At 41.3% G+C, this 27,611-nt stretch overlaps 2 protein-coding genes and 1 long non-coding RNA gene across 8 annotated transcripts; 2 read left to right on the plus strand and 1 right to left on the minus strand.

The window, feature by feature from the left end:
- Positions 1 to 72: 72 nt before the first annotated feature.
- Positions 73 to 15,981, minus strand: frrs1a (ferric-chelate reductase 1a). Of its 4 annotated transcripts, none has more exons than XM_057056636.1 (18): positions 15,671 to 15,981; positions 14,456 to 14,570; positions 7,527 to 7,768; positions 7,219 to 7,361; positions 6,492 to 6,586; positions 5,772 to 5,919; positions 5,020 to 5,136; positions 4,828 to 4,899; positions 4,437 to 4,535; positions 3,380 to 3,530; positions 3,070 to 3,183; positions 2,763 to 2,878; positions 2,582 to 2,668; positions 1,686 to 1,783; positions 1,122 to 1,180; positions 876 to 1,019; positions 697 to 755; positions 73 to 395 (listed from the first exon to the last, which is right to left on the minus strand). In XM_057056636.1, exons 3-18 carry the CDS (start codon positions 7,729 to 7,731, stop codon positions 303 to 305), a joined length of 1,800 nt encoding a protein of 599 aa, XP_056912616.1. In that variant the 5' UTR covers positions 7,732 to 7,768; positions 14,456 to 14,570; positions 15,671 to 15,981; the 3' UTR covers positions 73 to 302. The 4 variants fall into 4 exon arrangements, with proteins under 4 accessions (XP_056912616.1, XP_056912615.1, XP_056912613.1 ...); XM_057056635.1 differs by lacking the exon at positions 15,671 to 15,981 and adding an exon at positions 15,514 to 15,652; XM_057056633.1 differs by lacking the exons at positions 14,456 to 14,570; positions 15,671 to 15,981 and adding an exon at positions 12,179 to 12,296.
- Positions 15,982 to 18,165: 2,184 nt separating this feature from the next.
- LOC130539065 (uncharacterized) lies at positions 18,166 to 19,501 on the plus strand. Its single transcript, XR_008954016.1, has 2 exons — positions 18,166 to 18,858; positions 18,950 to 19,501. It is a non-coding gene; the product is annotated as an uncharacterized LOC130539065 (long non-coding RNA).
- Positions 19,502 to 20,347: 846 nt separating this feature from the next.
- Positions 20,348 to 26,048, plus strand: LOC130539271 (uncharacterized). Of its 3 annotated transcripts, none has more exons than XM_057057493.1 (6): positions 20,348 to 21,555; positions 21,812 to 22,041; positions 23,927 to 24,064; positions 24,162 to 24,240; positions 24,340 to 24,584; positions 25,060 to 26,048. In XM_057057493.1, exons 1-6 carry the CDS (start codon positions 21,537 to 21,539, stop codon positions 25,501 to 25,503), a joined length of 1,155 nt encoding a protein of 384 aa, XP_056913473.1. In that variant the 5' UTR covers positions 20,348 to 21,536; the 3' UTR covers positions 25,504 to 26,048. The 3 variants fall into 3 exon arrangements, with proteins under 3 accessions (XP_056913473.1, XP_056913474.1, XP_056913475.1); XM_057057494.1 differs by having other exon boundaries at positions 23,927 to 24,037; XM_057057495.1 differs by lacking the exon at positions 23,927 to 24,064 and having other exon boundaries at positions 20,351 to 21,555.
- The last annotated feature ends 1,563 nt before the right edge of the window (positions 26,049 to 27,611 follow it).

The raw sequence follows: 27,611 nt of genomic DNA on the forward strand, positions 1-27,611 counted from the left end.
CCATATTGATTGTTGTTCTATAATGTCATGTTGGCTCAGGTCAGGGTGAAAAGATGAATATAGAGCTGATACTTTCATTCAAAATGCTCACTTCACACCTTGAGCTTTATTTACTTCAGGTAAATTTAAGTTTTTAGTTTACAAGAATAAAAAAAAGAATTTACAGTGACTAAGTGGATTTTTAACAACAAAGCAATTCCTAAGTTAACATCATTTTCATAGTTTTAAGTGGTTGAACAACAAAGTTCAAAGACCTCGTCGAAGGTGGAGTGGGGCGACTCTTCTATTTTTCATACAAATTATCAAATTTCAACAATAGCAATCAACAAGGTGACCAAGAGACCAACATTTCCCAGTGCCAACAGAGCCAAGATGGAGAGCTTGATGATGGGCCCCTAAAATAGATATTCCACAAGTCAGACTGTGAGACCACAGCAGTATCTTATTGAACCCTCTCAAAAATCCCGGTGGAAACAAAAGTCCATTACCAGTATTAATTTTTGTAAACCAGCCAATGCCAGTTCATGCTGGATTGTGTTCAGATAATGAAATACTTTAAATTTCACACAATGCAAAAATTATACATTAAATATGAATATTCTTTAAGACTAACATTTAATTAATTAAAATTGTAACATTTATACGGTCTACCAAATGTAGAACTTTTATTTTAAGCTGAAACTCCATCATACACACCCAGCGGGACATCAGTGATGAACTGGAAAGGATACACTGTGTGTCCTCTGATTCAGGAGCTGCAGACAAAGGAAAAGCACATGGGAAAATAAACCATTCCACGGAAAGATGCATACTGTCTTAAAGCATATTCTCCTGTAACTTTTAAATTAACAGATAATTCTTAGAGGATTTCTTACATCTTTTGCCATAAAAGTGCTTGTGCAGGAATAGGAGAACCCGAAATGTGGCTAGCCAGGCCACATATCCAATCAAAACATGTGTGGTCCATGGCTGAGGGAGGAGAAGGGATGAATGACGGATCCCCAGGAACATGGCTGCCACTGCCAGACAGAGCACAGGATGGAGCCAGCCTTGTGTGTCATCAACACACACACACGTGTTCACACAGTGTTACATTATTTATTCATACCAATAAAACCAACCTGCCAGGATCTCAGCTACATACCCAACCCCTGCGTGTGCCCAATTAAAGAAGAACCGTCTGAAATTTAAGACAGAAGACAGGTATTTTATAACAGGCAGTGTTAAAGGCTTCTGGGTTTTACCTAGCCCCAGGGCAGACAAAACATGGAAGGTGTTCTGGTAGTAGGGGAAGGTTCCAGAAGTCCTTCAGAGCTTACCAAGATACCCTTGAGTAAGATACCATGCCCACAAATGATACTCATCCAGGGGTGGACCCTACCTTTGCCCATTGTGTTATATGAATGTTCTCAGCCATCCAGGCAAAGACAAATTTTGGCTTAAGAAAATTCAATGCAATTCCCTTTTTTAAGTTTAAAGACATTTAAACTTTTATCTGAGAGGCTTCTTCAGTTCTGCATAAACTGGTTGGAATCCCACAGTTATACTGTGCTTGTTTTCTGGATTTGTGGTCAGTAGTGTATAAAAATATTAAAGCAGTGGCTGATCCTGATCATCACACTGACCATCACATGAGAAATATTGTGTGTGTGTGTGTGTGTCTGACAGACAACGTAGGTGTTTACCTGCGTGAATTAGGTGAAGGTCTCATCACAGCCATGATGGGTTGGGTCAAAGACAGAGCCAGGACACAGCAGCCTAGATATGGATGGACACCAGCATGCTGCACACAAACACACACACACACGCATGCACGTACGCGCGCACACACACACACACACACACACACACACACACACACACATGCAGATATCTTTATGGAACAACTGCATTCAACACCATCCATTTATCATTCACTTGTCGTGGTTCAGCTGATACACCTGTGACAACCATATTATGGTTCTTAATGGTTTTACAAGGGAGGCCTGATTTCCCTTGTTATTAACTCCTTTGAAAAACTCATAAAAATAGACCTGATAATGAAGATTGAACATTAACTCGACCCACTGCTGTTTGCATACAGACGGGAGGCCATGAAGGTGCCACGGTCGCTTTACTGAACCATGTTCTTAAACATCTTGAAAGAAACAAAAAACATCCAGACTTGTTTTGAATTGACAAACTTATCAATCATTTGAAGTTTAGATTTTAACATTGATTATCCAACACAGGGAGCGAAGGTAAATGGATGCACGTCAGGTGAACTGACACCCTCCTCTGGGTCTCCCCAGGACTGTTATTTCCTCTCTCTGCTTTCCATTCTGTATAACGGATGTGCCACAGTTGGCACGACAACAGATTTATTTTAGGTTTGCAGACGACTCAGTCATAGTCAGTCTCCGTCACGAGGATGAAAATAGCTGTTACATTACCCACTGTATCCCCCTCCTCATGGAAACTACTGTATTTATGTTCTGGATCTTTAACTGATTATATCATATTTGCTGCATAACCAATAACCCTACAATAAAAAAGTTGAACATAATGTTGAACTTTGTGTGTGTGGTCATGTGTGATATACTTTGCTCCAGCCTTTCCTGTAGAAAAATGGGAGGCAAAAGGCTGCAATGGTCAAAGTGACAGTGAGCATCATAAGCCCTCGATGAAGCTAAAAAGAGAGTGAGAGAGAACGACGTATCATGAAATGAAAATGAAAATAGTAGTATTATGGTAGCAAGTGCCTGTGGGTGCATACTATTTACCTGGAACCAGACCTTTTGGCCGAAAAGAGTTTTATGTGGCCAGTCTGGTTTGTAGAAACTGGCGATGACGGTACCAACACTTCCTGTTACCATCCAGGCCAAGAGCATTAATGCACCTGAACAGGAGAATCTTCTGTTATCTTTGGCAAACTGGTGTAAACACAACATTAAATGGAAAGTTGGATAACAACAGTCACAGGTTTATCACCTGTCTGAGGTTGGGCAAATCTATGTGTATAAAATATATACATAAAATATGAAGACAGATATAGAAACATATACAACTATAGTTTCAGGTGAACCTTACCATGGATTTTCAGGAGAGTGGGGCCTCGGGAACCTCTGAGGACCTCAGGGGGTCCAATTATAAGTTTTTTCTCTGTAGAGATTAATGGCTGACGGTTGTGTTTCCATATTTTACCTTGAGGTGAAAAAAAAATGTCATAAGAATTTTTCCTAATATCACATCTGAAAGGCTGCAGGAAGTCAGATAAAGCTGCAATAAAGGACAAAAGGCAAGTCTTTATCAGAAGGGTAAACGTGACACGAATGTGCTGCATATGTGGAGCTCAACCCTCAATGACATGAACACGATTATGCAAAAAAAACTATATTACCGTGTTGAGCATGTCCATTGGCTAGAAACAGGAAGTACTCTTGATCCAGACTGAAGCGGCGTGTTTCTGGACTGCTCATTTTGACAAGCCGACTGAATCGGCACTGCATTGATCCATCTGCCAGCCGCCATGACACTGCGGACAGGTCAGCCTGCAAACACAATGAGGCTGTTTTCACTTTTTTTTTTTACAAGCATTTTAAGTGAAGTGATCACATGTGCACAGCTTTTAGAAAGTCTATTTTCACCTTATGTATATATTCATCTTGAATGAGAGAGAAGGAAGCCTGAACTAAAGGCATAACACAGTCATATAAAAATCATAAAACTCTTCCTGATGTGTGTGTAACCATGATCTAGTTATGCAAATAAGTTGCATTTCACCCTCCAGGCTGGTTGCAGTGGTGCACAAGTTCACAAAGTTTCATGCTAATCATGGATTTGTGGGAGAGATGAAGAAAGTACATCTCTGAAAGAACTGGGAGACTAATGCTGAAAGTAGAGGAAAAACAGCAGAAAAACCCTTCTCCGTCACGGGAAGGGACTAATGTAGGCTATGGTGACTGAAAAAGAATGAAAAAGTGGGAAAAATGAATTTCTAAAATACTTGATAAGTCCAGAACAAAGGCTGCCCCAAGTGACATCAGCGTTTCAGTCAATAGAATGCTGGAATAGATTATCTCATTACTGAACTATTCGTTATTTTGATGATCAGCTCGTGACATCACTAAATGTTTCAGTGGGTGCTGCTGGATGACATGGATGAAAACACTGACATAAATGACTCAGCAATTATTAAAAACACAATTAACAATACAAAGCAGCCCTGTAGCCGGTGGTGCCACTGATCAAAGTTGGGACATTTTCAAGAGTCCTAGTGTGTGTAAATCTGGGAGTAACAACAGGGAGTGCACCATCGCTGAGAGGGAGGGAAAATGAGCTTTTAGCAACCGAGAGAAGAAGCTCCAGTGAAACGTTGCATAACACCCCATGATTTAAACATGGAAGCTATGGAGAATATTAGTAGGATCTATGATTCTAAAGAAAATTAATCTCACCTGTGACTGGTCCTCGGGGTACGTTCGTCCACTGACAAAGGCAGCACTAACAGATACACTGTCACCATCTTTTATGCACAAATACACATCGTCGTTCCCCTATTCATGCAGACACGAAGTCAAAGGTAGACAAGTTTAATTTGGTCATTGGTGATTTTCCATGTCATAGAGGATAAAACACAGAAAATGAAAGGGAATTAAGGTAATGGACATTTTGTCAACATTTTCAGATGGAGAACAGTAGTCCTGGTTATATCAAAAGGCCTCAGTCTTCATTTGCTTTCAGTTTTAAGTGCTCAGTCAACTTCAGGAAAACAGAGTCTGAGACATGTTTCCTGATTAAATCCATGTCTGATGCAGTAGGATGTGTTAGAGTGAAGGAATGGCTCACCATCATTGTGTCCCAGGACAGAGCAAAGGCGACGTATCCCTCTGCAGGTCCACTCAGCTCGAACCTCACAGACTGGACAGAAAAGAGTTTGGAACTTTAATGAATTCAGAAAGCATCTGACACGAGGGTCACTTAGAGTTGCCCCTTTAATTGTTGTAATATTGACATTGATTAAAATTGTAAAAAACAAACCGTTTGGTCTGGGCCTTCTGTTGTCATTGACAGGAACAAACACTGTGAATCTTGTGGATCACAGCCTGGAGGGTCTAATAGGCAGGATTTTGTTTGACCACATCCTTCAGAGGTGAACTACAGTGGTATTACAGAGAGATGATGCCACATAAATATGTATCACAGAATATGCATTCAGGCAGCTAATCATTATCAAAATTGATTGTAATCTAAAGTTTGGACAGGTTTCATTCTTAAGTCACTAATCTTATAATTCAACAGCTAATCTGGAGCTGTAAATGGAGTTCAGCAACGACTCGTGACTTCAGTTGGACTTTGGGCAGTTCAAAGTGCTTTACAAAGGCACATGACTACACTCAGTATTCAGGTGATAAAGATTTTAAAGCATTTTATATCATTAAAATCACATGTAAAGGCATTAAAATTGTGCATTAAAGTCATGGACAATAAAAGCAAAACTAAGGTAAAGTTAAAAGACAACTGCAATAAATATCTGGTTTCAGGGATAGGCATCATATATTCTGTTACATATGATACAATCAGACCCTGCTAGCATAGACTGAAGATGAAGTTATTCACACTGAAGCACAGTATGTACAGCAGGATGTTTTAAATCCAACTGTTCATGCAAACACTTTCAGTTTCGGCTGACATTTGAAGTTGCATAAACAACAAAGTGAGGGTTAACTTTAATTCACAGAGATGATGATATATGGTTTGTACATTAACATTCATTATGTGTTGACACTCACAGGGCCAGGCAGGACGGAGTGTGTGGTCACCGGTATCAGAGGAGGTGTAGTGCTCGACTGGGTTGGGAGGGGTGTAGCATTATGTTCATTGATGATTGGTCCAGGCAGCTTCACCCAAAACTTGCTGTAGTGAGCAACTACACTCACACTAAAAATAATTAATTAAAAAAAAATATATTAAAGTATATGTTGCAATGCAACTGAACCTAAAAAATCTAGAACCTAGAAATCAAACCCACAATTCCCTCAATGATGCCTACTGTTATTTGTGTGTGTTAGACTGCCCACTATAAATGGCTATACCACTATGACTCTTCTATGGGCCTTCATTACACTGTTGTCACGTGTGACCACAGTGGTTATGGGCTTCCAACAGCATTCATTCGTGCAGCCATTTTCAGCTTCGTACAAATTACTTATGTGGAAAAATAAACACTGTACACCAACAAGGTCAGACCTAATTAAAATAACAGAAATAGTAACAGAGGATTTGATTATATTACTAAACAAACTGTTAGAATTCGGCCATCCTCATGAAACATGCACAGACAAATACAACTACATGCAGTTTCACTGCATAAATATATATATTTAATGGAAGATGATGCCTGTTTCCTTTATGTTTATTCTGCTATAAGACTCCGAAATTGCAGCTACATCCTGACAATGTTTGGTCTTAAATAGACTGTGTGTTAGTGCCTACGAGAGGGATCAACTCACAAAAACTGGACATGACTGGGAGCATCTGCAGGAGCGTTCCAGATTACCACCACCTCTGTCTTTGTGACATCACTGGTATGGCTGACAGCAGAACCCTGTAGAACGACATTCAAGGATTGCCGTATTAATCTCAAATGTTTGCACGTCCACCCCTCTGTCTTGTTGATGGAGGGATGACACAAGAAAATGTTGCCATTGTATGCCTTTAGTAGAGGTCCATCTCACTCATATTCTCAGGGTGCCCTCCACAGGGTTCCTCTGGTTACATGGTTGTAAACCTTTTCCAGAGCTATAAAACACATGTAACCTGGATAGCTGGTCCACAGTTTTACGTAAAGGAACCATAATGACACTGCTCCTGAACTCTGAGGTTCAACAAACAGTCAGACTCTCATCACCAGTACCCTGGTATAGACCTTCCCGTGGAGGATGAGTAGTTGGAACAAATCCTCTGGTCCCCTTTCTTAATGTACTTAGGGTGCATCTCATCCAGCCTGGGGTGCTGCCGCTGCACAAGTGTTACTCTTACTCCTCAACCTCCACCCTCCTAGAGAGCACCCAGTTCTGTTTCCTTGAAGGAATGCTTGTCAGTAGGATTTGAGAGAACCTTGAAATTTCATGCTCTTTAATCTACACTCTGTGTGTGTGTGTGTGTGGGTGTGTGTGAGCCTGTGTGCATGTGTGTTTGTGGGTGCGTGCGTGCGTGTGTGTGCGTGCTGAAGAACACCTGATGACTATTACAGGTGAGAAGCTGTGTCATGCCCGGGTTGGTCAGAGTGAAGGTTCCGATTGTGGCTGCTGAATGTGGACTGGCTGCATCTCTGGCCTGAAGCAGGAAACCCTCAAAAGGAGACGATCCAGACAGAATGACTGTGGAGGGTGTTTAGAAAAATACTATAAAAGCGGGTATTAAGAACGATTAGGAAGTGCATTTCTGTTGGTTCTGTAAATTCATGCTAACTTTATTAAATTAGTTTCAATGCAGACTCCCTGTTAGCATAAGTAAAATCAGGCACTGACTGTCATGGACATTACCTTGGATCCGATCATTGGGACTGAATGTGGTGGTATTTGTCTGTAGGTGGTAGGGGCTGGGTGAGGTCTGACCATGACCACTGTGATGGGGGACCATGCTGCCACACACTTTGGAAACTTTGCCATTAGAGTAGCAGAATATTGGCACACACTGAAACCCCAAGATGGAGATAAGAAGAAGACAAGGCACTGCCACAGGAGACATCAGTGTTGGATCAGCTGCTAAAAGATGGCGCCAAATTCTGAAAAGAAAATTCAATTCCGCATTAATTTACTGTGCCATAGTAGACTGCATAAAGATGGATGTAGTCTACCCATCTGAAAAGCCAACACGGAAATGACTTTATGTGCAATTCCACTGAGATCCACTGTGTGAATGCTGGAATAGTGTGGCTCCAATCCAATCCCATTAATTTTCATGAAATACTCTTTTTTTTTTTTTTTGCAACTCTATCTGTCAACAACTACATTTCATCATTCTAAAATATGATCTGCTGGCTGTCTGAAATTATTTCCATAGTTAATTAGACATTAAAAGCCCTTTACAGACCATTGGGTGACATTAAGGGTTCCCACTTGTAGAAACAAATCTTGTCAGACCCAATACTCATTGTAATTGATGATTTTATAGACTTTTATTGACAGGTTTTGAAAGGTCTACAGAGACCAATAACTCAAAAAAAAAAATCCAGTGCCTTTGGCCATTAATTTTTTGAATCTTGATGGTCCAACTTTAGAAATGTGTTGTCCCAGGATATCACACCATTGTTGTGGCAGTTGTTGAAGTATGAACAAATTATGTTCTCCATTAGATCTGACACCCTCACTGAGGCTTTTAAATACATTACATTTATTAAACATTTCCTATCTTTTCTGAATGTTTCTGTGTTTTTGTTACCCTTTGTGTGTTTTACAGAAAGAAAATTATATACCGTATTTTCACGACCATAAGGCGCACTGTAATAAAAGGTGTAGTCTCAGTTATGGGTGCTATATCTGTATTTAAAACATACATAAGGCGCACCATATTATTAGGCGCATGCTAAAACATACAGTAAAAAATGGAAGTAAAACGGTGAGTTACGACACTTTTATTGAACAAAACATTCATTCTTCTGCCACAAAACCATCAAAGTTTTCATCTTCTGTATCTGAATTAAACAGCTGTGCTATTTCAGTGTCCAACATCCTGAATTCCTCTTCTTCATCATCTGAATCAGACTCACCGACCAGTTCCGCTTCAGCGTTGATGCCAGCTTTTGTGAACGCTCTTCCAATACATGAAGACGGTATCATAGCCCATGCGTCTACAATCCACCCGCATATGGTGGCATAACTTGCCCGCCGCTGCCGCTGCATAGTCTTTGTGAAGGAGTGTTTGCCTTCCGTCATCCAGCGCTCTGTCCAGAAGTCTGTTTTCGTGGCAGCTGAGAACCACAGTGAAGGACGACTTCTCGTGCCCCGTTGTGTGTATCACCACCGTGCTGGTCCCTTTTTTCTCCACTGTGTGGGTCAAAGGGATGTCAAAAGTCAGAGGGATCTCATCCATGTTGGTGATGTGGCTGAGCGCGGTTATCTTGTCGCGGCAGTAGGTGCGGAAGATGGCCGCCCTCTCCTGGTAATCCGGGCGGGCAACCATTGTCCTTGCGCGTATGGAGAGTGCCGCCTCCTCATAAAGCAAAAACACCAAGACAAACCTCCTTGGAAGTGCTCAATGTCCATTTCTTCAGCAATCGCTTTGGCCTTTTGTCGAATGGTGACAGTAGAGCCCCTGAGCAATAGAGCAATTATTCCAGGAGCCCCTTCCAGTTTTTCGCTGTTCCACAACCAACTGTTCCACTTGGTCTTCCAGCCCGGGCCACCTTGCTGTGTTCCCGCAGAAACTCAGCTTTGTCTTCCTCACTTGGCGCAGTTCACTTTCTTGTTTTCTCCACTTTCTGACCATGGACTCATTTACATTAAAATGTCTTGCAGCTGCTCGATTGCCATTTTCAGCCGTATATTCGATGGCCTGCAGTTTAAAGTAAGCCTCATACGCGTGACGCTTGACCAGCGCCATTTTAGGGGGTCCTTATGCATAGGTGTTCCTCTAATCGATTGGCGGAGCGTTTACCGTAGTGCACCCACCAAAGGCACACAGCAGATTTTGGAACTCAGTCCACACACAAGGCGCACCATATTATAAGGCGCACCGTTGATTTTTGAGAAAATCTCAGTGTTTTAGGTGCGCCTTATAGACATGAAAATACGGTATTTGTTTACGATTTTAGAGCACTTTTCTTGTGTCATATTGAAGAAATTATGTCAGCCTGACTACAGCTGTCTGCAGGGGATCAGAATCATTCTGAGGGTTACTTATGTTGCATATTTGTATGTGTTTAGGTCATCGGGAGCTCAATCTCCTCTTGCAGTTTGTGTAAGTCCTGAAATTTGCAGATAACATAATCAATAAGTTCAAACCGTTGGCCTGAAACTGCTGATGCTTGACTACGCAGCAGTTTTGGACTTGTTTGTCTGGGTCAGCGCAGCCAGTAAACAAGACAACATCAAATTTCAAGGGAAAGAGAAAACAGACAGAAATTTTCAGACATAAGAACACTGGGCTCAAATCAGGTGTTTAAAAAGAAAGCAGATAGTGGATTTTAAGACAGGAGGAAGAAGGAAAGATGACGGCGCCCAGGGTGTGGCTCTGTCTGTCACAGCACTGATAAGGTCCAAGGTGAACTGCAGCACACTGAAAGTATTGCCATAGTTCAAATTTGTACATTGAAATTTTGTGAAATTTTAATTGTTTTAGCTACAGCAATTATTCCAGCAGCCCATGCCTATTTGCAACTAAATTCCTTTAAAAATGTATGCTCATTTTCAAATTTAAGTTTGAAATGCACATTTAAAATTGAAAAACTATAGAGATCTGAGGTAAGCTACAGTTTGTGCTAGCAGTGTTTTCTTACCCTGAGATGTGCTATCAGACACAGAGAGTCGACCACAGCAGCATGTTGTTGAAAGAGTCTTACATTTCCATTACTTTTACAGCAAAAGGAAGGTGTAGAATGCCCTCTGCCTGGGGGGGTTGTGACCACAATCACAGCCTAACTAAGCTTACACAAAAGCTGTGGGCTGGGCTAGGCTCAGTCTCAGGGGAGAGAAAGGGGGATGAACCTGCAACAAACAACAGGAATATTGTTTTTCTCCTCCCAGAAGAGCACATTGCAACTGGGTCTGAGCAGACTCTCCTTGGTTTGTTCCCAAAACAGGATAGAACCATTCACAGATTACTGAAACTAGGAATATTGGTAATACAAATATTATTATAATTATTATTGTATTTGATGAGCCTCCAGCAGCGCACGGTCTCTTATATCTGCTCTCACTATGGTAGTGCTTCGATCTGATCCCTCTTCCTGTCCATGGCTAATGAACATATATGACATAAGTTAGTTAGCATTTCAGTAAGAAACTGTGGGTTTCTAACAAACAAACAACAAAGTAAACAAGCTCTGCAGACAGTCTGGAGTAGTTCCCTCCTGGCTTTCCAAGTATGTTACTTCCAAATGCTACTGTATGTATTGTAACACTTAACCAAGCTTAATGTGTATCAGCATACAAAGATAAATGTGTACATAAATACATCTTTTGTTCATACTTATGATTGCACAATTTGCTCAGGATGGACTTAATTTACCAGCTGTGTGGCAGTGATGGACACCACAGTGAGAGCAGAGTTGCAGGGAAAAGCTGATTAATGGTCTTGTTTTGGTTTCTGAACCATCAGCTAGAAGGAAAGATGACATACATGCTGCCACTGATAAATACTCAGCTGACTGCAAAGTTTGCGGTTGACTTCCTGGTCTTGGAGCGAACAGCATGTGCAGCCATGCTTGTCTTGTTGACCAGAGCTTCCCAGTTCAATATGTTTGTACAGCGAGGATTTCAGAGCTGAGCTTAACAATTTAAAAACTAAATAACACAGAGATTTTTGGTCAGGAATCAACATGCTCATGCTATGGTAGCAGTAAGCTAGTTTAATTAACTGCAAATTAAAAACACATATGTACCACTGGACTTTGATTTTTTTGTTGTGGATGCTCAGAGTCAGTTACATGTTCTAAACTGCTGAATATGTTCCTAGAACAGAAACCAATCACTTTAGAGTGCTGTTCTCGGTTGGTCACCATGGTTACCCTCATGTGTCATTATGACAACAGTCAATACACATAATAATTTCTACAGTAGTTAGTAGTACACCCCCTGATAACAAGAGTCAGCCTGTTATCAGGTGTATCCGCCAATCCTTTTACAATAAAGCATTTAAGATTTGGCAAAGGCTTGAGATTTTAAACATTATAGTCTGCTGTTGCGAAGGTCCAACTGTAGCTACAGAATATGATCAAAAAAATGTGCGAGGCCTCCATTGTGGAGTGTTTTCTTAATTGTTACATTCGCTTAAGAAAAAATCACCATCATATAATTGGATTATCAGAGCAATAGCCACATGTCCCACTTTTTATGCTTATCCATCCAAATATATTTGAATTATGGTTGTGTGATAAGACTAATTAGCTCAGGTAAATTTAGGCACCAGTTACATTTAAAAGTCAAAATTAACAAACAGAAATGGTCAAAATACATGATATCATACTCGTACTCACCCCTCAGCTGACTGAACTCTTCTCCTGTGGAATAGTTTCCATGCATGACCAAGCTCTATGTGCTTGTCTAAGTGTGTGTGTGGTATGTGTGTTTGCACACCCACACGTTTCACGTGTATCATAAGGTATCATTGCGACAGTTTTACAACCTGAAGGCTGTACAAGAATATGATGATTGGCCATGAAAGAGTGTATAGGTGTTACCTTACCACTGACTAGGTACATTTTAGAGACTGTAAACACATTTATATACAAATAATATAGCTTAACAACAGTATTGAGCAATATTTGACATTTTGTATGTTTCAAAATACAGTGGGACCTCTACTTACGAAATTAATTGGTTCTGGAAGTTGTTTCGTAACCTGAAAATTACGTAAGTAGAGATGCGTTTTCCATGTAAATGCCCTAATCCGTTCCAAGCCACCAAAAATTCGGACATAATTTTTTTAATAAATCATAAAAATGCATCAAAGAAATACATAATACATGTTACAATTAGATTACCGCACAATAAATGTAGGAATTCAGTACAAGGCTTCTCCAGGAACAAAATGAACTTTATTACAGGCTAATCTTACATTAGCCATCATTACTAGCAATGAACGTTAACACTTGTGGTAACACCGCCATCTAATGGACAAACATACGAAAACCCACAATAAATCCCGAAGACGACGAAGAAGACGCTAGGATACACACAAACTTGTACATATTGACGTCCCTCCTAGCCAATGGGATTACCGGTACAGGAAAATGCTAGGCGATAGCCAATGGCAGAGCAGCTACAAGCATGTTTGCGTTCGCTAAACTCCGCGAGCTGTGAGTAGCAGCAGTAGCGTATTTTTGCCTTTCGTATCCTGACATTTCTTTCGTTACAAGAGGAAATATTTTCCTGTTGAGACATTTCGTAACCTGAAAATTTCGCATGTAAAGACGTTCGTAAGTAGAGGTCCCACTGTACTGTAAAATATTTCCTGTCGCGGCATTTTGCTGAAAAGTTAGTCCATGCATTTGTTACTTCCAGGCAGGACTATTGTAATTCTTTATTATCAGGGTGTCCAAAAGGTGATACAAAATGCTGCAGCTAGAGTTCTGACAGGTATTGACAAAATAGATCACATAACTCCTGTACTGGCGTCTCTTCATTGGCTGCCCATTAAATTTAGAATAATTTTTAAAATTCTTCTTCTGACCGACAAGGTCCTCAGAGGCCTAGCTCCATCCTACCTGGAGGAGCTTGTGACACCTTATCATCCCAATAGACCACTCCGCTCTCAGAATGCTGGTTTTACTTGTGGTCCCCAGAGTCTCTAAACTTTTAAACTGGTTTAAAGCTCGCGGCCCGCAGGCCAACTTCGGCCCCCAGGACGATAGTTTGTAGCCTCCACCTTAATATGAAAGTTTAATGTTAGTGTGGCCAGGCAAGATCGATATGAATGGCACTTTCAGTGTTGTGTGCGGAACTGAATGAACCTACCAATAACAGTGGGGTTTGTGGCTCTCGGGGGCGGGACATTGGCCGGACTTGTTGCGAACTCGTGACATTACGCCCCCTCTTTTCGAGGACCAATCACAGCTCTGAAGGGGGCGATACCTGTAGATGAATACAGAAGGCGGGGGGCAGAAAAACTACAGAAGAAAAAACATCACTAGTCTACGTGAGATGAGAGGAGAGGAGAGGAGAGGAGAGGAGAGGAGAGGAGAGGAGAGGAGAGGAGAGGAGAGGAGAGGAGAGGAGAGGAGACCATGACCATTGGGGTGACAAAGGCCTGTCAGGTGATCATGTTTCTGGACCCCGGCAGCCTCGGCCTATAGCAGCATAACTAAGATGTTAACCTAATGATTAGACGACCCTCAAGTATGATAATTTGTCTGAACATTCAGGACAGCTCAGGGAAGCTGGGGGTCTAGGATAATTTGTCTAGGATAGTAACTGCAACGACAGAATTAATGACAATAAGCTTTTTCAAAGAGGAAGGTTTTAAGTCTGATCTTAAAAGTAGAGATGGAGTCAGCCTCCCGTACCTGGACAGGGAGCTGTTTCCACAGCAGGGGGGCCTGGTAGCTAAATGCTCGGCCCCCCATTCTACCCCTAGAGACCACAAGTAGACCAGCATTCTGAGAGTGGAGCGGTCTATTTGGATGAGAAGGTGTCACTAGCTCCTCCATGTAGGATAGAGTCCTACTCCTCCGTGCTGAAGAGAGTAAAACCTGTTAGCTCTTATTTTGCATCCAAAACACAAAATTCTGCATTTCCTGAGTGAGTGAACCCACCTGGTAACTGCATTTCTCAGGCGCTTGATCTAATCCACGTTCTCACAAATGGCTGCTTCATTCTTTGTTACATGGGCATCATTTTCGCAATGTAACTGAGGGTTTTGCTCGCAGCCTGGAAGAGAAACAAAAGATGAAATTATGATCTTATAGCTCCTGTTGTGGATTCTGCAATTATAGCAAATGGCTCAAATGAGGGTGGTGAAAAATTATCTATAAGGAATCCTTCCAGCACTGGAGTTTGTAACTATGACCACCTCGTAACTATGAATCACCGTGTCGTAAAACGAAACTCTAGCTCTGACACTCGGGCCTTCAGACTGCAAACATTCTTTTCTTGCTGTAGCTTCACTTTGACTTTCTGCAGCTGCTCATTCATACTCTGAAATGGGAGAGAAGCCGAAAGCCATATTTATAATATTTGTGTAGATTATTATTGCAAAAAAGAAAGATTAGAAGAATTTAATCATCTCTGGCCTTATAAAATGAATAAAAATCTACTCTCAGGTGTAATTGATGATTCAGGCTTTCTAAACTCATTTGGAACTTGATGGCCTCTGTCTCCTCTCGATTGGACTCCTTCATTTTCTGCATTTCCTTGGCAGCCTTATCAAGCTGCTTCTGGAGCTCCTTGACAGTCTCTCTCTCTGTCAACTCCTCTCTGTCTGTTGTTCTCCAACTTTATCCTTGTCTTTCCTCATTTTCCCTTCTTTTTTCTCTAGACGCTCCTGAAGTTCCTGCAGTTGCTTCTGTAGATTACTTGTCTCCTTTTCTCTCAGTGTCAATGCACCCTGCAGCTTATCAAGGGCTGCGATCTGTTGCTCTACTCTCGCCTCCAACTTGGCCTTCTCCTCGGCTGCAGATGCAACGAATGCTCTCAACTTCATTTCAGCTTCCTGTAAAGATGCCTCGTTGACACTCAGCAGCTCCTCTAGCCCAGGTGTCTCAAGCTCACGACGATAGTCCCCCCTTAATATGTAAGTTTAATGTTAGTGCGGCCCGCGAGTACGATATGAATGGCACTTTAGAATGTTGTGTGCGGAGCTGAACGAACCCACTAATCACGGTGGGGTGTGTGGCTCTTGGGGGCGGGACATCGGCCGGGCTTGTTGCTAACCCGTGACATTACGCCCCCTCTTATCGAGGACCAAACACAGCCCTCGCGGCGTCCGCGACACAGAGCCGAATTAACGCTTGATAAAGCCTTGTTTATACTTCTCCGTTTCGTGCCTTGCGTGGTTGCGGAGGACCCACGGCGTTGATGCAGAGAGGGGTCCGGCCGCCTCGACGGAAGCTATGGAATCTCTTATCGAGCGTCAATGATTGGTCCTCGACGAGAGAGGGCGTTCCAAGGTGGAGAGGAGACGCTTTGCAGAGCTCTGCCGCTTTTTCGGAACACGGAACTTGTCTTGTATAAAAGTCGCTTTACAGCAATTTTTTTTTTTTTTTTACAAATCAGCCGCTTGTGCAATTGTCACATTTTACTGTTGATGCATGTGTGTGTTGGTAGGGACTATGATGGACCTCTGCTTCCGCGTGGGTGAGGCTACCTGATTGGCGGCATCACTAACGTCATCACTCTGTCGCAGCCAATGAACTAGCGGCACATGGGCGGGTCATCATAGCTCCGAATACATCTCGGAGTCGGTACCTCTCATAAATAAATCGTGAAGGAATTTCAGATAATTTTTATAAATGCTACCACATGCATAGTATATTGAAATTACTAAATGCAGATTACTAAATGTAGATTTTCGCTATATTAAAATAAAATGGTAAATATTGGTAGGGACTATTTTGTATTTCCCAAACATTGAATGTGATATAGCCCTACCACCATCCCTTTATAAACTTACGCCCGTGGTGTGTGTGTGTGTGTGTGTGGTGGTGCGTCGGCTAACCACTGAAACAGAAACTTCAGTGACACCAAGTGGAATTATATATATTACACAGCCCCAAACATGTCTTTTTCAAAGCATGCAGTGAAGAGAAAGGTGGTTGATAAGCACAGACAATTTCAGGAAAAGTGGGAAATGCAATATTTCTTTGTTGAGCACAGGGGCACCCCGACGTGTCTTACTTGCACAGAGAAAGTTGAATGATGCAGCAGTCGAAGCTAGCTACGTGGGTTAGTGAGATGATTGCTAAAACAGGAAAGCCATTCACAGAAGTGACATTTATGATCAACTGTGTGAGAAAGAAAAACGTTTCAGTGTGTACTCAGCAACTCTTGACCTCATCAACACTGCCCAGCTCGCAATTTATGTCCGTGGTGTTGATGACAATTTTGAAGTGATGGAGGAGTTGCTTGCAGTAATACCAATGCGTGGCCAAACCACTGCTCAGGAGATATTTCACCAGCTGTGTGATGCCATTGAGAATGCCAGTTTGTCATGGCAGAGGTTTGTTGGAATAACAACCAATGGAGCACCATCAATGACAAGGAGGAAAAATGGACTGGTGGCACTTGTTCAAAAAAACAACTGGAAGAGGAGGGTGTGGAAGAGGCTTAAAGGTTCCGTGCTTTTTCAGAGGAAATGGAGTCAGAATATGGGGATGTGCTCTACTTCACCAAGGTACGTTGGCTCTGCAGGGGAAACATACTAAAGAGATTTTTTGAGTTGAGAGCAGAAGTGAAAGGCTTCATGGAGAAGGATGTGGTGGCTATTCCTGTGCTAAGTGATCCCAAATTGCTCATGGACTTATCTTTTCTTGTTGATATCACAAATGAGCTTAATGTACTGACCAAGAAGTTACAAGGCCAGGGGCAACTTGTCAGTGCTGCCTATGACAATGTGAGAGCATTCTCCGCAAAACTTGTGTTATGGAAAGCCCAGCTCTCTCAGACAAACCTTTGCCATTTCCCAGCATGCAAGGCACACGTGGATGCAGGCACACCATTCAGTGGTGAGGAGTATGTTGATGTCATTGTGAAGCTACGGGAGGAATTTGACCACAGATTTGCAGACTTCAAGACACACAGAACAACATTTCAAATTTTTGTGGACCCCTTCTCCTTTGATGTGCAAGATGCCCCTCCTGTGCTTCAAATAAAGTTGATTGACCTGCAGTGCAACTCTGAACTCAAAGTCAAGTTCAGGGAGGTGAGTGGAACGCAGACAAGCTTGGGCAATTTTTGAGAGAATTGACCCTCAGCTTCCCTGAGCTGTCCCGAATGTTCAAGCGAACCATGTGCCTTTTTGGGTGCACATACTTGTGTAAAAAGCTCTTCTCCACCTTGAACTTCAATAAGTCCAAATACAGGTCCAGACTTACTGATGAGCATCTTCAAACCCTACTGAGGGTTTCAACTGCTTCCTCCCTCAAGCCAAATGTGGCTCAGCTATGCGAGAGGAAACGCTGCCAGGTCTCTAGCAGCAAGAAGTAGGCAAGAGTAGCCATGTTCAGAACCGTTCATGTTCAATGTTCCATCCATGTTCAGAAAGTTAAAGGTTAAAGAACTGTTAATACAGACATTTGAAATTAAATAATAATAATTAGATTTCTCTAGTCAGCAACTATGTGTGGTTTCTTTAGTCTTCTATATCTGCTGTATTATTATTATTATGTTATTTCATGTATGGCTGAGTGTTTCTATGCATTTGTATATTTCATATTTATGCCTAAACTGCTCAAGACGTTTTTTTCTTACAATGTTTGTGGCTTTCTAAAATCTATCATTTTTATCATTGTGCAGGTTCACGCATGTACAAAAAAGATGCAGAAAACAAGTTTAATGAGCTAAGGACACAATTCCCCAAAGACACTCACGTGATGCAGGAGCAGCTGGGAAGATACAAAAAGCAGCTGTGAGCGGCTGAGAAGATGATCAAAGACAAGAAGCTGACGATTCTGAAGGAACATATTAAAGTGAAAAAGCATGAGCAGACCATCACACACATGAAACAGCTGCTGGCCAAGAAAGACCTCGACACCCGAGATGATCTGCTAAAAGAAATAAAAAAGGAGAAGAAAGTGGCCCAGGAGGTGGAGGACAGGGCTGCGGTATAGTTATTTGTAAAGTCATGCTCATGCTAATTTACTGAATTTTTAAATCTTCCATTAACTGAAAAGCTTATTTTCTGTGTTTAATAGAGGGTAGAACGAAAAGCTGAACTGGCCAATAATTTACATTGTAAATTACTGCTGGCAGAGAAGAGGAAATCAGCAGCTGCAGCTGAGAAAATTTCCTTTCTCATGCAAAAGCTGCATGATCTCAACTACAGTCTCGCGGTCAGTCCGCACAAACAATGGCAACATATTGTGATGCTTTTGTTCAAACACTGATTTGAGAAATTTTCTTCAGATTGAGGTAAAATCACAAAGAAGCACAATTGTTACTGCTGATTTTGTGAAGAAGGAAATAACAAGAAAGATAAAGGAGGAATACACAAAGGAAAAAGGTGTGTTTTTTAAAAGTCACTTCATGTCTTCAATACTCACCGGCTCAAAATACCAAATTGGAGATTAATCTGTACATTTTGTGTTTATCAGACTTCAGTGGGGAGGCCACAAAGAGAGAGGAGAACAAAAAATTGACCCTCATTTCCAAACTTCGGCCCACTAACAAAACTGGCACTAAGACAAGTGAAAAGACAGAAGAGATGCCAAAAATGACCTCGGGTCATCCCAAATCTCTTCCTGCTGTCAAAACTGACACTGAAATCAAAGGAAAAACAGAAAAGGCTGAAGAAAGGACCATGGATTCTTCCAAACTTCTGTCACCTCTTAAGAGAAAGAAAGTGTGGAGGACCATAATTACCTTCTAGACAAACCAGTGGGTCCAAGAAAAGGACCAGCTGGTGATACAGTGAATCCGCTTGATGACGTACCAATAACAGGTCTAAGATCAGGCACAAAAAACTAGATCAGCTTCACTGTTACAACCACAGAGCCCTTCAACCTGAAGCGCCTCCTCCAGACTTTCTGACCAATGTAGACGTACACTTACAGCAAAATAAATAGCATGTTCCAGGTTAGAGCCCACCTTGTGTAAATGGTTGCATAAATGGTTCTAAAAATTATAATTATACATACTATTAAGGATTCTTGAGTGATTTTTGTGAGAAAACTACACATTGGAAAACAGTTGAACCGGGAATGAGTTTGGTAAACTTGAAACTGGCCGGCTAGAGACCTCTGCTGGAGGAGAGCTGCTTCTAACCCTCGAAAAAATTACATTGGGAAAAAATAAAAAAATGGAGAGGAAAAATTAGACATTGAAGGGGTCGCTATGCAGCAAGGAAGTCCAGATGATTGATAAACATTTAAGCCATAAGTGGCAGGTTCAGGATTCAGAATAGGACTCAGACCCACAGACTGATGGTAGATGCCAATTTTATTGAACAGAACCTTGACAAAGTCTCTTGACAAAGCAAGAACAGGTAGCACAACTTTACAACAAAAATCACTCCTGATGGATGGAAAAGAACATGCCTTAAAAGTTGCTGCTGGAGTTCGCTGATGCCGTAATTGTCTGGTTGGCAAGTACAGTAAGGGAATCCGGCTCTGGTGGCAAATCAAACAGGACCAGAATGTCATGGATGGGGGCCACCACATGAGCCACTTGAGCAACACATCTAAGGCTGTGATGTTCCACCCACTCTCCACAATACAGCGATGGAGGTTCCTCCTGATGGGAGATATGGACTTAGTGAGTTCATTCTGACCAGAGTTCACTGTCAAGCCAGGACATGGAACAGGACTCAGGTGCAGAGATAGATTTATGGCACATCCAAAATATTCCCGAGTGGGGGAACAATGTCAATACGAATATTGAACCAAATTAAATGCACTCCTTCAAATGGAGGCTCTAGAATACAGTAAAGAACTGTCACAAAATAAATAATCTCCAAAAGTTGGACCTTGTTGCACAAGCTTTCCCATGAAAAACAACCCTAATGGGTCCTGTGTAGAGGAACTCCTCTGTTCACTCCAAGGTCTTATCATGTAAACATCATGACTGAGGTCTAAATTCTTAACCTCTTTGCTCTTTCTATCTTAGAAATAGAAATAGACATAACATTTAGCTTGACACAAAAGTTCCCCATTCAATGACTTGCTCTGAAAGGACACCACACAAGCAAAGACTATGCAATACTTGGCTATACTTTTTGATGAAGAGGGTACCACAAATTTTCAGTCTTTTAAACCTTTTTACAGTCTCAATTTCAAGCTGATCTTTCTTTGCTGTTGCCATTGAGTGCATCTGCCTCTATTTCAGGGTTACTGTTCGTACAAGGAGGCATGTTCTGCTGGGTTTCACCTGACAAATCGATGAGCTGAATGATCTTTAGGAACCTGTTGATCTGATTGGTCTCAAGAAATGGCCATTAGGTTTAGCAACATCAGGCACACTATCATCTGGACTGGCATCTTCTTGGTATTGATGCCTTGTTGCAAAAATCCATTCATTAGAATCTGTCAAGGTTCTAAGTCATCCAGGTCATGGTAATTCTGGTGCACCCAACAACCAGGTGACTTAAGCTCCAAAAGTGTTAATAGCTCCTGAAGAGTATAATTATCTGGAACCTCCATTCACTTAGAACTGATGAAGCCTCTTGGATGAGAAGGGAAACGTCTTCAAGAAAATCAAACAGTCCAGTTGCTACAATTCAACTACCAGAATACCTTCCTCAGCTTCTTCAGGGCAATTACTTGACAGAGCAATGACAGTGATATACGAATGTCACTGCTTCACCATCAGATCTTCCAGGATTAAAGGAGCAAAACCAGCAAATGGAGGTTCCTGGTTGATCCCATCTTCCTGTACATTTGCAGATACCTACATGAACATACAGCATAACTGTGTAATCAAAGCTTAGATGTTATTCAAATAGTGCTTTGAAACCATATAAAATAATAAACATAAAAGGCACTCAAAAAGTTAAATTATTAACTTAGTAAAGATAATAGTTTACAAAGTAGTGTACTTCTGGGTGTGTTTCACGGGTACTGGTACAGCATATTAAACTCGAGCTTTCTCTCCCTTACAGGCTGTATTGAGTTAGGGGCTCTGCCTCACAGACCACTTATACCAAAGTGCCTGAAGCCTTGTGCTGGTCTCACAACAGCAGAGAGGATGAACCAGAAAGCTAAAGGTAATTTTAACTATCAAAACAAAAAACTGATTTTTCCATTTCATTTGCTGGTAGGTACAAAACATTTTGAACCTTTTTGAACAAAGAATCATCAATTGTAAACAGTCTTTTTTTTAATCATCACTAATATAATTTTGAATTTGTCAGTCTTTATCCTCAACAGTCATATTTACCAAGACTAATGTAAATGTCCACTTGCGACACTGTTATTTTTATATTTTTAGTATGGTAAACTCAAATCTTCTCTATCCTGTAGACTGTGTTGGGCTTGTGCCTCTCAATCACCTGCCATATCCACCAGAGCACCAGAAGCCTCTTACTGCTGTCACAACAGCCAAAAGGAGCATAATTCCTAAGAATGAAAATCCAATAATAAAGGCGCTGCTTGCAAGTCAACAAGTGCAAATTAAGCGTTTGAGGAATGTGATCATTGAGCTTCAAAATGAGATTGAGAATGTCAAGATAGAGAATCGAACACTGAAACAGGTGAGTCCATCCATCATTGCTTTTGTCTTTAAGATGTAAATTTCTTCCTCTACATCTGTTTTTCATGTTCTTTCATCAGTATGTCCAGTGGCAGCTGGTCAATAGAGGATGGCAGGTTGGTCCCTCCTAGTGTTTTAGATTTAAAACAAATTCAACAATTAACAGTAATGGGGTTATTTTAAGTAAGCATGTGCATAACATCCCAATATGTAAAATAAATAAGAATGCAAAATAATTTTTGAGAAGAAAGTAGTCACTGTTGATTCGATCGACAAGGAAATTTGTCCAGTCAGCAGTCCGTCAATAGGCGCTTTTCCACTACACAGCATTGATGATACGATTCGGTTTAACACAGTACGGTGTGGTATGGCTAGTTTTCCATTACACCACCTCTACGATGTGGGTGGGGTTTTTAAATGAGGCGGTCCAAAATCTCCATTGACTGGTTTGTACTGTTGGCTTTTTTTTGTCAGCCCGAAGACAGAAATCATGATGCAATAATTGATTACAATCAGAGGTAAAATTCAGAGGCTTTACAAGGAGGAAAATTCAAAATGTAGGAAGACCAAAACCCCCTCACATGCAGCTTAAGTAGGAAACTGTGAAATGCAACATGATCTTTTTAAACAATGCTAACGTTACGTTAGTTTATTGAATGTTGTCGATTGGCTGAAGTTATGTTTTCCTAGGTAACGAAGAACTTGCAAAATAGAAACCAGCCAGCTCCTTGTCAGAATACTTTCTAAATACACTTGTTTGTTCAAAGTGAGCTCAGTACCAATGAACTGTAAAAAATGCGAAAAGTCACGACACACTCTGACCCTCTATCTAGTTTTAAACAACTCCGTTTGATTATACCACTTCCAATCCGTTGTATAAAAAACTTCTAACCCACATAGAATACTTTTCACCAGCCACCACTGAGTATATTGGAGAATATTATATGCGTAAGTGGTTTGATTGTATTTCTTTTGTTTTTGAAACCTTCATGAGTTCCTAAAATCCATATTTGCCATTATGCTGTCACACTCTGCTCCATCCCATGGACTCAGTACTTTTCCACTGCCCTGCTCACACCACACCCTCTGATCACCACACCCACTCTCAATCACTGATCACACACCTGCTCTCATTCAGCAATCAGCTCACCTACCAGTATATATTCTCCAGCCTCACACTCACTCGGTGCCAGATTGTTCTCTGTAATGCAAGACTTTCCAGCGTTTACCTACCTGTGTACGACCTGCCTGTTCTGCCTGACCCCCGGTAAATTACCTCTGTCTTTTGTTTTGACCACGAGCTCAGCCAGTCTCCCTCTGGACTGTTTGCCTGATTTTACCTGCCTCCCAGTTACTGAACTTTTGCCTGTCTCAACCAAGTCCACTGCCCGCCCTCGAACTGTTTTGTGTGCCAGATTGCAGTTAATAAACCTATTAACTGATCATCTGTTCATTGCCTGCTTTGTAATGCACTTGGGTCCATACCATACCCGTCACATATGCAGGTTCAAGCACGTTTGCAGAACAAAGTAGTTACAGAAAACAAGTTTGAGGCGCTAAGGGCACAATACGTTAAAGACACTCACGTGATGCAGGAGCAGGTCAGAAGATACAAAAAGCATCTGCGAGCAGCTGAGCAGACAATAAAAAACAACAACCAGACGATTCTGGAAGCACAGATGAAAGATAAAAAGAATGAGCAGACCATCACACACATGCAACAGCTGCTGGCCAAGAAAGACCTGGAGACCAGAGATAAGCTGCAAGGAGAATTAGAAAAAGAGAGAAATTGGCCCAGGAGGGGAAGGAGAGGGCTGGGGTATGCTCACTTGGTAATTATTTGCAAGTTTTCAGAAACTGAACATATTATTTTATGTGTTTAATAGACGATAGAACGAAAAGCTGAATTGGCCAACAATTTACATAGAAAATTACTACTTGCGGAGAAGAAGAAATCAGCAGCTGCAGTTGAGGAAATTTCCGTCCTCGTGGAAAAGGTGCAGGATCTCACCCACATGCTCAATGTCAGTCTGCACAAAAATCTGCTTGTGGTGTAGCATAGTGTGTCTGTTTAAATAGTGATGTGTGGATTTGTCTATCTAATCTTTGACCGCAATCTAGGTCAGAAACACAAAGACCCCTGCTGATTCTGCGATGAAAGAAGTAAGAAAAATAAAGCAGGATAACACAAAGGAGAAAGGTACATTGTTCTTTTCTTTTAAGACAACTTCATACATGTACCATGTGGTTTGAAAAACCAAAACGGAGATTAATTTCTTGTATAATTTGTGTTGGACAGACTTCGGCAGGGAGGTCGAAAAAGCAAAGACCGACAAGGGGACTCAAAGTTGTTTGAAACCTCTGGCCACTTTCAAAACTGACACTGACACCTATAAAAAGACAGATGAGGGCAAAATTATTACCCTGAGTTCTTCCAAACCTTGGTCCACCATCAAAACTGGCACTAAGACCCAAGAAAAGCCAAAAGACACCAGAAAAAGGACCCTTCCTGATGCCAAATCTGGTGAATCTCCATCAACACAGGTAAAAAATCACTTCACTTCCCTCATGTTGATATATTTCAGCTTTGGTAAATAAGATGTATTAGCTCAGACTGTTGGGAACTGGGCTGAGAACGGAGGCTTCTCGCTTTGAGTCCCAGTGTAGACAAAACATGGATGGTGTTCTGGTAGTAGTAGTAGGTGCTAGAACACCTCCACAGCACTGGCAAGGTACTCTTGAGCAAGGTACCCACAAATGCTCAGAAAGCTGCCCTGCAGTGAATTGCCGACTCATCCAGGGAAGGGGGGACCTGACTTCACTTATGGTGTACCCCGAAAGGGATAAAGTGGTAAAGGAAGATGAGATTAGATCTTTGCACTAAAGGTGCTAAAACAGTGATTTTGCAGTCCAGGGCGACTCTGAAAGTAGTCTGAATAAGTAAATGTGTAACAAGTGAGTTGTATTTAGACCTGGATGTACAGATGCTAATTAATGTTCTTGATTTTTTTTTATGCAGAACCAAAGAAAGACAGAGAACAAACAGCTAAACAGGAATGAAAAGCAGAAGCATGAGGTTGAAAAAGAGATGTGTGTAAAAGAGGATAAAAAGGGAAACCCTCCAGAAGCAGTGAAGTCAAAGTGCCTCACTGAAGATCAGCTGTTGGCAGAGATGAATGCAAATACCAATGAGAAGCAGATGGTCCAGAGTTTTGTGACTGGTGACTCAATACCTGCAGCAGGGGTTAAGGCACCCCAAAATCAAAGCTCTACTTCTTCAAAAGGTTACCTAAAGATGGAGGTGGAAACAAAGACAGTTAGAATGACGAAACATGAGGAGAAGTCATACTCCTTCCTAGAAAAATTATTTGGCCCAAGACGAGTATCAGCTGGCGATAATAGAAACATACTTGATGATTTTGACACACCTTTAACAAGTTTAAGATCACGCAGAAACAGCTAGATCAGTTTCAGTATCACAAATCGCCGTCCTGTCAACCTGAAGCACCCCCTCCTCCAGCCCCAATGGCTAACATATTTTTCGACTTGTACATTTTCAACAAAATAATTAAGGGGATAAAAACAAGGGTGTAAATTACCATAAAACACCGTAAGAAAATAATTCAGGAAAAATTATCAGAAAATTCTGAAGACTAAGAAAATTTTATGTCCACGTCTAAAAAAGAAAAGACAATGCTGAACCAAAAGCGATGTAGACAGGGAGTCCAGTGGAACCAGGGCCAGCTCTCAGCATATCCTGTCATCTTCTAGAGGGGGGTTCCGCCTCAAGCCCTATCAAAACATCCATAAATAAATTCAAATTTAAAAGACAAGGGAGAGGTTTCTAGACAGGGGTCACTTGAGAATGCCTTTGCAGCTGGGAATTCCAGAGGTGTTCAGTTTTGAGTCTGGTTTTATGAATTTTATTTAAATATTTTACTCATTAGTCAATGTTATTTTAGTGTTATTTCTTTGTACCTGTGTTTAATAAAGATTTAAGTCATTCGAGCTATCAAGGAGCTGTTATTCATGGGATGGGGTGAAAACGATGATCTTGCCAAGGATACGATAAGTGTAAAGCTACGGATCACTGATTCAAAGCCTTCGATACAGATGGAACGGTGGACCACAGGCCGACCACTTGAGCCTACTAAGCACCCCAAAAAGTGGAGAGAGATCATGGTGATAATTAATGGCCAGAGAAGAGAAACTGAAGAGTGTTGTCACTGGAGAGCAGCATCTATTCTATATATCGCCTAAAAACATGTAAGCTAAGGAAAGCCTATGGTATACTGTAATCACATTAAAAAAAAAATCACTATAACTTATCGGGCAATAAACGCTAGTATTGATCATTCAACACGTATTACTGCTTACCAATAACAGAAACTAGTTACATACTTGTTAATGTTCATCCGCACTACCTGCTGTGTCTGTGCTGCTCTTCGTCTGTCTACAAATATCACATTGCTTCTCATATCTTGAGTGGTAGTAAACAAGACTCATGGTGCACTATTGATATTTACGTTGAGCTAAGCCATTGAGAGCAGCTGCCTACTGTGGCCACGTCATGGTATATTCAAGTTTCTTTATATTTTGAGTGTGTTGACACTCTGCTCTCAGAATGCTGGTTTATTTGTAGATTTAAAAATTCAGTAAATTAGCATGAGCATGACATTACAAATAACTATACCGCAGCCCTGTCCTCCACCTCCTGGGCCGCTTTCTTCTCCTTTTCTATTTCTTTTAGCAGATCATCTCGGGTGTCGAGGTCTTTCTTAGCCAGCAGCTGTTTCATGTGTGTGATGGTCTGCTCATGCTTTTTCACTTTAATTTGTTCCTTCAGAATCGGCAGGTTCTTGTCTTTGATCATCTTCTCATCCACTTGCAGCTGCTTTTTGTATCTTCCCAGCTGCTCCTGCATCACGTGAGTGTCTTTGGTGAATTGTGTCCTTAGCTCATTAAACTTGTTTTTCTGCATCTTTTTTGTACATTATTCAAATGCTTTATATGCAGTTCTTGATTGGCGTTGAGCCTAATTATTATTGGATGTCCATTTTTAGTTGTATTTTTCAACACGGTTTTGACAGCAGTGTAAGGATTCTGGAACTTTGGTGGATGTGGTTTGCGAGGCACAGCCCTGAATCCAAAACAGCCTGCAAGGTGGAGATTATTCCATAATGTTGGAATAATACCACAGTAATAACACAGTGAAATACTAACCATGGAATTGTGCTTACCTGTCTTATTAGAGGAAGGAGAAATCTTTATTTGCTGTGTTTCTCTTTTCGGAGAAAGTGATGGACTCCTGCATTTGGGCGACTGAGAACACACAGCTATTAACGCGCTCTCTATCTGATCTTTGAGCGCAATCTAGATCAGAACATTGTAATAAGCTATTTATACTGTGAAGTGAGTGATGACTGGTTGAAGATAATGCAGAGGAAGAGGATTCAATTCAATTCAATCTTTATTTATATGGCACTTTTCATACACTGGGAAGCACAAAGTGCCTCACAAAGGATAAAAACAACAAAGAGAAACAAGAGAATCAAGAAAAAGGCCCCGAGA

The sequence above is a fragment of the Takifugu flavidus genome, chromosome 15 (genome assembly GCF_003711565.1).
Source record: "Takifugu flavidus isolate HTHZ2018 chromosome 15, ASM371156v2, whole genome shotgun sequence".
In the NCBI taxonomy this organism is placed as follows: Eukaryota; Metazoa; Chordata; class Actinopteri; order Tetraodontiformes; family Tetraodontidae; genus Takifugu; species Takifugu flavidus.